The sequence below is a fragment of the Podarcis erhardii genome (assembly GCF_964252035.2).
Source record: "Podarcis erhardii genome assembly, chromosome: 15".
NCBI classification, from domain to species: Eukaryota; Metazoa; Chordata; class Lepidosauria; order Squamata; family Lacertidae; genus Podarcis; species Podarcis erhardii.
The window spans coordinates 31,879,467-31,891,786 of record NC_138505.1 but is presented as its reverse complement, the minus strand read 5'-3'; the positions used below and the strand labels follow the sequence as shown (position 1 = coordinate 31,891,786).

Below are 12,320 nucleotides of genomic sequence, written 5' to 3'. Positions count from 1 at the left end.
ACTCACAAAGGGACATGGGTGGCACTGTGGGTTAAACCACAGAGCCTAGGACTTGCCGATCGGAAGGTCGGCAGTTCGAATCTCTGCGACGGGGTGAGCTCCCTTTTCTCGGTCTCCGCTCCTGCCAACCTAGCAGTTCGAAAGCACATCAAAGTGCAAGTAGATAAATAGGAACCGCTCCGGTGGGAAGGTAAACAGCGTTTCCGTGCGCTGCTCTGGTTTGCCAGAAGTGGCTTAGTCATGCTGACCACATGACCCGGAAGCTGTATGCCGGCTCCCTTGGCCAACAAAGCGAGATGAGCGCCGCAACCGCAGAGTCGGCCACGACTGGACCTAATGGTCAGGGCTCCCTTTACCTTTTAAGTCACTCACAAAGGAATCACTTTGGATTAAATCAGCAGCACAGAGAAAGCTTCTTTTCATCTTCCCTCCCAGAGATCAAACAACAATGGAGGCCGGGGCAGTAGTCAGTTTTAGCAACGCTAAGGAAAGGGAGCCAGAGATCAACCGCAATATACCGAAACCTCGCAGGGATCTACCAGTACAGCGGCTCTCAACCTGTGGGCCCCCAGATGATGTTGGACAACAACTCCCATCATCCCTAGCTAGCAAGGCCAGAGCTCAGGGATGATGGGAGTTGTAGTCCAACAACATCTGGGGACCCACAGGTTGAGAACCGCTGTACCAGTAGATCGTGATTGACCTGTTGGACATCCCTGCTATAGATGAAAGCAACAAATCAGAATTTCCATGTTCAGCATCAGTTTGCCACTCAATCCTGATTGCTGAGCAACAGAGAGTGGGGTTGCTGTGTTCATTGTGTACTAGACGGGACTTTGGTCTGATCCATTAGGGCTCATATTACATTCTTATCCCACCCTTTGCTCCTTTCTGCTTAACCAAGGCAGGAGATGGACAGCCTTCAGCGTCAGATGGAAGAGCATACGATAACAGTCCATGAATCGATGTCTTCATGGACCCAGATAGAAGGGCAGCTAACGGACTTTACATCTAACTTTGCTGCAACTACGACGGGCAACCAGAACCTCTCCGTTGTAGACCTAAAGGATAATAACCTAAGTGCTGGGGAAAATGAAGAGCCGATGCAGTGACTTCTTTGCCTGTTGCTTCACTTCACAGCTGTTCGAAGTATGTGAAACATGTTCATCAGCCCTATTTGAAACCAAGTTTTAGAGATCTTCATCTGTTCTTCCTTTTGAGTAGGGGGGGAAATGTCAGAGCCAAAACATTTGAAGATAATGCTACCGTATATTAAAATACATTTTAATCTGTCTTGGAGGAAAAAGAAATGTGATGTTTGGTCTCCAACAAGACATTTTCATCTGTTCAGAAGTGGTTAAAGTGACTTTTGTTGCAGAGGAATGTGGGCTTCATTACACCACTTCCAACCTTTTTTTTTTTGTTGTTAGTAAAAAAAAAAAGTCATATAGAAGGCTGAGGATTTTGCTGATATGCAAAGCTACGCGAGCAGGGCTGGGCACACTAAGCTCCTTCCCCCGCCCCACCCCCAAACTCATGAAGGGCAAAGGTTTGAAACAAGGAGTCTTTTCTATTTGTGGATTGCATAATCAGGGCCAGAGACTGAGGTTCTAAATTGAGCTCTCTGCATCAGGGCTTCACCCTCCATAAGTGGAAGGATGACAGGGGTGGGTGGAGCTGAGTGCATTTCTCCCCCCGCCCCCTTGCTCACATGGTACATTTTATATGAATTCAGAATGGCCAAATAAGACTACAGTGGTGCCTCGCAAGGCGAAATTTATTCGTTCCGCAAGTTTTTTCGTCTTGCGATTTTTTCGTCTTGCGAAGCACGGACTTTGGAAAAGCTTCTAAAATCACCAAAGTCTTCAAAAACCTCAAAAAAGGCTACCACACCGCGTGCTATGAGTTGCTCGTCGAAGTGAATGCACGGTTTTAAGAAAAAGGAAACAAACTTGCAAGACAAAAGAAACAAACTTGCAAGACCATAGGGAAATCCGTCTTGCGAAGCAGCTCAAAAAACGAAAAACTCTTTCGTTTTGTGAGTTTTTCGTCTTCCGAGGCATTCGTCTTGCGAGGTACCACTGTAATGACTTGGTCTGCTGTAGACATGAGAATATGAACCAGAACTTTCACACACCCTAGGCTGGTAATTGAATCTCTTTTTTTGTTTGTTTGTTTTAGAGACACACCCTTGATTGATAGAGATGACCAGTTCTAACCAATAACTTACTGGCGGCCATGAATCTCAAAACCACCAACTCTGAAGTAGTTCCATTGCATCAATTGGGACTACTTCAAAGGAAATACATTGAGGATCCACAACCAAAGGCCAGTGGAGAGCTTTGATTTCACTTTGGCAGAAGCATTTTGCACCTTTTTTGTTGTTGTTGTTCCAGTCTTTTGAGGACTCCTCCAGTGCAGGGTGTATATAAATACTTCAACTCTGTTCTTGTCCTGGAGTATCTGTTTTTAAGTGGACTTACTCTGTAGGTTACAAATCACCAGGGGTTGAGTTTTATTTTTGCTCTGTTAATTTTTTTTGCATCTTATATTTTGGTTGGAAAATGAGATATATATGTATGTGTGTATGTATGTATGTATGTATGTATGTCATGGGGCCTAAGGAAAGCCAGCCTCTAAAATACGGAGTTTTAGAAATTTACTTACTGTATATTTCAAACATGAATGTCATACTGCCTGTAACCCTTGTTTGTTGGCTTTAACCCCCTCTCCTTATGCAGGGATCCAGACTCTGCAGTCCTTCAGAAGTCATTAGACTCCCACACCCACCATCCCTAACCATTGGCCATGCTGGCTGTGGCTGATGGGAGTTGGAGTCCAACGTCATCTGGTCTAATGACTAGTTAGGAGCCTAGTGCTCATGTAGCTGCCTTTACAGATAGACCCTGCTGAGCTATAATTAGCAGGCTGAAACAACATGCCTTAGGTTTTCTCTTTTTATCTCTCCCCGCCCCCCCTCGCTCAATTACTGACAACAGAAAGCCACCTTTGCTGTGTTTTGAAGCACATTGACTTGGCTTAATCTACTTTCTGCTTTGAATATTGCCCCAAGATGCTTTAGAGAAAAAAATACTGCTAGAGAACGAATGGATTGTCAGCAGTCTTGACTGAAAGGTATAGAAATCTGGGGTGTAACAATTGCAGAGTCCACCACTACCACCCTGCACAGGTCTTCTGCGACATCACATTATGGTGTAAACCTAGCTACTACCAAAAATGGTGGCAACCTCTGATTTCCTGCAATATTAAATGCAGCTCATCAGTGATGTTGGTGTGTTTTACTGACTGATGATCTTCCGTGGGTGGGCCAGGAGCCACAGCTGATCAATGCCCCACCCTAAGGTGGGTCACACCAGTGACAACATTTAGCAGTAGCTGACTTAAGGGGGAGAAACAGGGAAGGCAAAATGGAAAGCAGGATAGGCACTTATGGTGGGTTTTTTTAAGCGTCCCATGTTGCAAGCTGGGGTTAAAGGTGGACCCCAGCTTTGAAAAATTTTAAGATTTCTATATTAGATATTACAGTGGGGAAACAGGGTACTAGATGCATGATTGCCACTTCCATAGTATTTAGTTCTGACCTGACTTTCAGGGTAGATTGATAGCAGAAACAAAAACTCTAGGGTAAGTGGCTTTGAGGGTCTTGGCCTCTGCATCATTCTCAAACTGCATACCGTATTAGACTCGAATTTAAACAAACTTACTGAGGGGAAGGAATGTCTTTGGATAAGGATAGTTTTATTGTGGGTTTCCTTCCAGATAACATACAGAGACCATCTTCCCATCAGGGACAGAGTATGGTATTCCCATGTTGCTTTTAAGAAAAGAAAAGAAAAGAAAAAACCCACTCACCACAACCCTGGCTTCATATTGAAGATTTGATTTTTCTACGGTTTGCACCCAATGTTTATCATATTCAGAGCACATGTATTGAAATTAATGGACATAAATAATTTAGGTCCATTAATTTCAATGCATCTACTCCGATTATAATTTATTGGAAACATCCCATAGTCTTTTTTTTAATACTATGAACCATAATTTTGAAACTGCAGTAAAACTTTTAATATTTGCATATAGTATATGAAGGAAAGGTACTTTTAAAATGTAATTTTTTTTTGTTTCTGTTAATGTGACAATGACTATTTTATAAGACTAATCAAACTGTTATTGAGACGAAACATTGAAAGCTTTATTGATTAACCCGGATATGCTAATAGCTTTTACTAGTAAGTCTATTTTGCAGAGTAAATAGTAATGAGTGATTTCTTTTTGCTGCTGTTCACAATCTTGAAGCTTATGTACTTGCTAACTTAAAGAGGAAGAAATTCTATAGTATTTAAACACCAAAGGTAATACTATGTAATGATTAATATATATTCAGCTCCCCAATTTGCACCAGTGGGATTTTCATGTTGCTGTTCTACTTAGCACACGGTATTATTTACAGGAATGATTCTTGTATTTATAAATCTTGACAACTTCTGTTCATATGTTAAATACTAAATTAGGTAACACACCTCTTTCAGGCCTTTACCAATTCCTGACCAGCTCTTTAAAACAAAACCGGATTGTATATTCATAAAGCAGTATGTAGCCTTGTATGTCTTTCTCCTTTGGGAAAGGAAATCTTATTTCTCTTCTTATTTCCCAGCTGAAAATGCTTCCTTCCTCTCTTTTAAGACATCTCCCCTCCCTTGTTTATATCTACTATTAACATGCCATTTTGACCAGGAAGGAAATAGGTCTAAACTTGAGAGAGCAAAAGAGAGCACACTTAACTAGCAACAAACCTAATTACAGAACTTTTATTGTTCTCTCCCTCTGTCTTCAGAGACTGTGCCCTTTTTAAAAGGTGCTGTCTTTTAAATCCATAGTTCAAGGAAAAGCTTCCAGAGCAACCACAGATTAGCCAAGTGGACAGGTGCCTCAGTTTAACACTGGCATGTTTTTAGAGATCGGAAGAATCATCTTGAAGGGATCCAGTGTATAAGATTATTGGAATGTCCTTCTTTTGCTGGCTTCTTCATCCCTAGAGGTCAATACCTATTAAGGTATATTTTTAATTGCAAAATGGGGAAGAAACCACAAAATGCTCCGTCTGAATATTGCAGAGGTTTGTTTGTTGTTGTTGTTGTTTTTAAAAAGCTTCAGCATTCCTTTTGGAGCATTGTTTGAGGGATTTTCTGCAGTCTTTCAGTGTTACAGTAAAAAGAAAAAGGCACATTTTATGCTTCTCTAAATTGAGCGTCTGCATTATTGCAGAATGTTGCATGTTAATTCCACTGTCTTCCAAGTTGTTTGGAAACTTGGGTACTCTGTTAACACACTTCTTCCTTTTTCTTGTGGAGGACAATGTTCTCTTTTTCCTATCAGGAAAATGTTATTACTATTTCGGTAAAGACAAGCAGTTTTCTAGAATGACATATGCATGTTGGATGTATTGCGCATTACTGCTTCTTCAGTATGTACAATTCAGTACTTGTGGGAGTATCTATAAGCAGGTGTGCTGATCAGCATGAGAGCATTAAAGGTAGATAACTCTGATCATTATAAACCAAAATGTATCAAATTCTTCTTTGATCTGATACATACGCAATTAAAAACAGTTAATCCCTGTCACTCTTATTTATAAGAGGGCTCTAATTATGCTGATCTTTTTACTCTTCCTCCTGAAAACTCAGAGTTAATGCTAACCTGCTGGAATTAGATGGTTTATGTCCCAGTGGCGCATATCATTCTAGCCACTAGGAAATTATCTGTGAAAACCTGCCTTGCCTTGAATCGACCTGCACAGAGTTATTTGAAGAAATAATACCGAAAATTTCTCATACATATTCTGTCACATCTTAAAGGTTTCAATCAGTTGCTGTGTTGATAAGGAAAAGCATCACCTCCAAAACAATGTTCAATTGGGAGTTCCAAATAAGGGAGGAGTTATGAAGTTTTTGACTTAAGGATTCATGACTGTGACCTTTTTAAAAAGCATGTTAATGAAAAAAATAATTAGGATGTGCATAAAAGTTCTTGAACAGGTTTTGTGCAATAAACTATTTTTCATAAAAAGTGTTTCCATTGTTTATTATGGTAAAATGGGGAGGGGGATGATTCAGGTGCGCAGCCTGGGAGTCATTTTGGACTCACAGCTGTCCATGGAGGCGCAGGTAATTCTGTGTCCAGGGTAGCTGCCTACTAGTTCCATCTGGTACGCAGGCTAAGACCCTACCTGCCCACGGACTGTCTCACCAGAGTGGTGCATGCTCTAGTTATCTCCCGCTTGGACTACTGCAACGCGCTCTACGTGGGGCTACCTTTGAAGGTGACCCGGAAACTGCAATTAATCCAGAATGCGGCAGCTAGACTGGTGACTGGGAGTGGCCGCTGGGACCACATAACACCGGTTCTGAGAGATCTGCATTGGCTCCCAGTACGTTTCCGAGCACAATTCAAAGTGTTGGTGCTGACCTTTAAAGCCCTAAACGGCCTCGGTCCTGTATACCTGAAGGAGCGTCTCCACCCCCATCGTTCAGCCCGGACACTGAGATCCAGCGCCGAGGGGCTTCTGGCGGATCCCTCATTGCGAGAAGGTTACAGGGAACCAGACAGAGGGCCTTCTCGGTAGTGGCACCCACCCTGTGGAACACCCTCCCTTCAGATGTGAAGGAAATAAGTAGCTATCCTATTTTAAAAAGACATCTGAAGGCAGCACCGTTCAGGGAAGTTTTTAATATTTAACGCTGTATTGTTTTTAATACTTGATTGGGAGCCGCCCAGAGTGGCTGGGGAAACTCAGCCAGATGGGCGGGGTATAAATAATAAATTATTATTATTATTATTATTATTATTATTATTATTATTATTATTATTATTATTACTACAGTAAATTTCAAAAAGCTGAAAGCACATTTTAAAGGATAGGAAACAGGGAAGATGACTCACAAGCTGATGAAGGTCAGTATACCAAGACAACAGAAGAATGGAGAGCTGTCCAAGACCAAGCTAGGGATTGAAATTCTACCATTTCCCTGTTTTAAACAAGGAAAGTTAGAAAGATGTTAAGAGTATCTATCCAAGCGTTATAAGCTACAGTATATGTATTTTAAAAATAGGGTGGGCTCAGCGGCATAGCAACTTTTTTTAGGAAGTCCAAAAAATTTTTTAGACAGCGTCTGCCCTCAAGCTCCCCCTGCTGCCCAGAATCCCAACCCCTGACACACAGCAGCCAATGTGCTGCAGTACAGACCCCCTACGCTGCCCCCCCCACCTGGTGCAGACTGCACCCACACACCACCCTCAGTTACCTACGCTACTGGGTGGGCTATAATTGAATTCTCAATTCAAAGGTTCTTGCATCTGTAGGATCATATCACCGTGAGGATGAGATGTGGCACCAGAACCTCTGTTGCTCTCACTCAACTGGTTTATGATGACATCCTGCAGAACAGCAAAAGCAATAATGAAGTGGCAACTTCAAAGAAGGGGCTTTAAATGGAACCTTATTGAAGTTCTTTTGGTAACTGGCTGGAGGTGAATTTCCCAGCTATGATACACTACAACTAGATCAACTGCCAGAAATGGCTAGATTAACGAGTAGATTAAGAGACCAGGATGAAAGAACCTGTAAGGGAAGATTGGAAAAGATTTGTAGATAATTGGAAAAATCATTGTAAACATATTAAAACGTTGACAGGATTAGAATAAATTGAGCAGTGTGAAGTCTACTGAAACCAAACTGAAAAAGAGAAAATATGGAAAAAATAGAATATGTGTTCTAAAAAACGGAGGGAAGGGGGAAGGGTTGACCTTTTGGAATTTTATATGATAATGTTCAGTTAAGCCATCGGAAGAACAGTTGCGCTATGGTCCAAGCCCTAGTTTATTGCAGGGAATCAAAACCATAGATTCTAAAGTGTTCTGTAGCCATGCATGTACTCCTTAGCATTGTTTCTGTGAAAAGGGTTATATAACTACACATAACTACAAGACGAAATAACTACACGCAGAACAGTGATAAGGAAAAACACACATTTTATTCACAACTGCTATCAGCAAGGATGTGGGCTCAAGCCTGAGATAAATGGTTATGCAAAACACTAGGATGTGCCCAGACTTGTTCCGAACAGGAAAAACAATTAGTGCCTCTAGCAATGTCACACCTGTGGGGAGGAAGCAGACAAAAAACTACTGTATTAGCACTCTGTAACCCCATCCAGGCTTTACACAAGGAAACCACGAGTTGCCTCATAACATGCTTGTTATGAACACTTACCTGCTATTACCCTAAGGTAAGGCTAACATTGGCACATGGGTAGCGCTGTGGGTTAAACCACAGAGCCTAGGACTTGCCGATCAGAAGGTCGGCAGTTCAAATCCCCGCGATGGGTGAGCTCCCGTTGCTCAGTCCCTGCTCCTGCCAACCTAGCAGTTCAAAAGCATGTAAAAGTGCAAGTAGATAAATAGGTACCGCTCTGGCGGGAAGGTAAACGGCATTTCCGTGCGCTGCTCTGGTTCGCTAGAACCGGCGTAGTCATGCTGGCCACATGACCCGGAAGCTGGACGCCGGCTCCCTCGACCAATAAAGTGAGATGAGATGAGCATTGCAACCCCAGAGTTGGTCACGACTGGACCTAATGGTCAGGGGTCCCTTTACCCTTTAAGGCTAATATTAATAACTTAGTTATTACACGGCCCCTGTACATAAGGGCAGCCGATACTGCCAACTGATCACAGGAGAAGCGCCACTGATTCAATAACTTGGGTAGACCATTTGTACAAAGCTCTGTCAAAATGATCTGACAAGCTTTGACCAATCAATGTTACCGCACAGTGCCCCTAGGGTACATATCACTGGTACTACAGCCTTACATTGCACTCCTTTCCATTCAACCCATTCTGTCAAGGGAAAAAATCCTAACTTTTATTAATTGCTTCCTGTCTAGGTAAAGGCAGTTTGCAGATGGTTACATACTAAGGTAAACTTATATATATATATATATATATATGCAGGTTTTGGTGTCCTCGGGTGTCTTCCCGTGTAAAAGTTGGGGTGTCTAGGCGACGTTTCGACGAGGTCTCACTCGTCATCTTCAGGCTGGTGCTTTCGGCTTCTTGTTACTGGAACAGAGCAGGATCTCAGTGTTTGAGTTCCTATAAATACTGTAGAGGGGGTGTGGTGTATAGCCTCCAATGTTCTGGGCAGAGAGGAAGTTCCCAGGCTAGTGTGCCTTTTCTTCTTTTGTTCCTTAATTACTTGAGAGATATCTTGGGTGATTTCTTGAGTGATATCCTGAGTACCACTTAGGTGGGTCATTAGGTGTGGATTAGTTGTTAAAGTCTTTGTGTCTTGACCTCTTGAACTTTGTGAAGAGTTTTCCTGAGAAGATGGCTGTACTGTACTTAGTTGTGCTCTGGCTTGGCTTCGTGTATAGGGGCGAGCTGTGGTTTTGTGGCTTGTGTCAGCCAGATCTGTGTAGGGATTGCAGGGGGGTGCAGCATCCGGAGGTGCCACCATGGATTGGCTACTGGATGGTGTCTGTAATTCATCTGTGGAGAGGGTCTGGGTTTGGGTCTGGTGTGGTTGATTGGTGTTGGCGTTCTGTGTGCCTCTGGATCTGGTGTCAGTTTTTGTGGGGAGGGCTAATTTCCAGATGTCTGGCAAGCGGGATGTGTCGTCACGCTTGTTCATGTTGTGAGGGTGTTTCTCTATCTCGATGGCTTCCATGATTATTCTCTTGTGGTGATGTTCCGTGTTAAAGAGCAATTTGGAATCTGCAAAATTAATTTCGTGTCCTGTTTCTTTCATGTGTTGGAAAAGAGAGGAAGTTTTTTCTTCTTTTTTGACGGCATTCTTGTGTTCTGCGATACGTGCATTTATTCGTCTGTTTGTTTGTCCAATGTACGTGGCTGGGCAGACTTTGCAGGGTATTTCATAGATCCCTTGGTTTTCCAACTGGATTTTATCCTTGGGGTTTCTGAGGATATTGGCTATACAATCCCCCCGAATACATCTTGGACCTGACCAACCACTGCCTAACCAACACGTACTTCATCCACAATGGACAAAGATACAAACAGATAGAAGGAGCACCTATGGGATCACCCCTCTCACCGGTCATCGCAAACCTGTACATGGAACACTTTGAAACCAATGCTTTAGACAAGTCAGAACACAAACCCAAACTTTGGCTCAGATATGTTGACGACACCTTTGTAATTTGGCCACACGGGAAGGAAAAACTGGATAGCTTCCTCACACATCTCAACAACTTACACCCCAAAATACAATTCACTATGGAAATAGAAGCCAACAACCAACTTCCCTTCCTTGACGTCCTAATCTACAAAAAACCTGATGGCTCCCTAGGACACACTATCTACCGGAAAAAAACACACACCAACCGCTACTTACATGCACAATCACACCACCACCCTGCACAAATAAACTCCGTAGCCAAGACTCTCATCTCCAGAACCAAACGCCTGGCTGACAAAGACCACTTGACAACTGAGTTACAGAATCTCTCAAACGTGTTAATTGCCAATGGATACCAGCAAAACAGGATTACGAAGCTAATCCAAAAGGAAACACCCCCCAAAAACCAAGACACAGAAGAAAACAATGGCATGGCCCTCCTTCCTTATATCAAGGGCACTACAGATAAAATTAGCAAAATCCTCCATAAACACAATATCAAAACAGCCTTTTGCACCAACCAAAAAATAGCCAATATCCTCAGAAACCCCAAGGATAAAATCCAGTTGGAAAACCAAGGGATCTATGAAATACCCTGCAAAGTCTGCCCAGCCACGTACATTGGACAAACAAACAGACGAATAAATGCACGTATCGCAGAACACAAGAATGCCGTCAAAAAAGAAGAAAAAACTTCCTCTCTTTTCCAACACATGAAAGAAACAGGACACGAAATTAATTTTGCAGATTCCAAACTGCTCTTTAACACGGAACATCACCACAAGAGAATAATCATGGAAGCCATCGAGATAGAGAAACACCCTCACAACATGAACAAGCGTGACGACACATCCCGCTTGCCAGACATCTGGAAATTAGCCCTCCCCACAAAAACTGACACCAGATCCAGAGGCACACAGAACGCCAACACCAATCAACCACACCAGACCCAAACCCAGACCCTCTCCACAGATGAATTACAGACACCATCCAGTAGCCAATCCATGGTGGCACCTCCGGATGCTGCACCCCCCTGCAATCCCTACACAGATCTGGCTGACACAAGCCACAAAACCACAGCTCGCCCCTATACACGAAGCCAAGCCAGAGCACAACTAAGTACAGTACAGCCATCTTCTCAGGAAAACTCTTCACAAAGTTCAAGAGGTCAAGACACAAAGACTTTAACAACTAATCCACACCTAATGACCCACCTAAGTGGTACTCAGGATATCACTCAAGAAATCACCCAAGATATCTCTCAAGTAATTAAGGAACAAAAGAAGAAAAGGCACACTAGCCTGGGAACTTCCTCTCTGCCCAGAACATTGGAGGCTATACACCACACCCCCTCTACAGTATTTATAGGAACTCAAACACTGAGATCCTGCTCTGTTCCAGTAACAAGAAGCCGAAAGCACCAGCCTGAAGATGACGAGTGAGACCTCGTCGAAACGTCGCCTAGACACCCCAACTTTTACACGGGAAGACACCCGAGGACACCAAAACCTGCATTCCTGTACCCGTGAAAATCTACGAAAGCATATATATATATATATATATATACCCAATTTTTTTATTAGTTTTCTCTTATAGACAAAAACACAAAAGAAAAACATTACATTTGACACAAGATAAAAATTTAACAACAATAAAAACACACAAAATAAAAGAAGATTTTTTTCTTCTTATTCCCTGGTGTATTTGCATTGCTAAAAGACTTCCTCGACACCCTCCAATCTGGATTTCATCCTATTAGATATTTAGCAGTTCCCAATTTCATATTTATAACATCAGTATCTTCTTTCATTACAAACTTCTTAACCTTACTTCTAATTGTCATCCATGATAACCTTTATTATTAATCTTTTTCTATCCCTTAGCCTACTCTGTTACTTCTAGGGATTTCCTAATTATCTTATATTACAGTGTCTCCCTAAATATTCTTTAAATTTCTTCCAGTCTTACCTTCCATGGAAGAAGGTAAACTAATATAATTTCACTAAAAATCAACCACTCAACAGATCTTCTCCATTCCACCTTTGTTCCACTCAGAAAAATGATTGGGAAATATGACTCTAGAAGCCATGGCTGTGTTTGTTCTACA

The 12,320-nt window shown here is 42.3% G+C and overlaps 1 protein-coding gene across 1 annotated transcript in view; it reads left to right on the top strand.

The window, feature by feature from the left end:
* Positions 1-1,294, top strand: part of GOLGA3 (golgin A3) — a 34,839-nt gene extending 33,545 nt beyond the window's left edge. The window contains exon 21 of the mRNA XM_081842744.1: positions 905-1,294. Within this exon, the coding sequence (XP_081698870.1) occupies positions 905-1,112 (208 nt within the window). The 3' untranslated portion in view covers positions 1,113-1,294. The remainder of the gene's footprint in view (positions 1-904) is intronic.
* Positions 1,295-12,320: the final 11,026 nt, after the last annotated feature.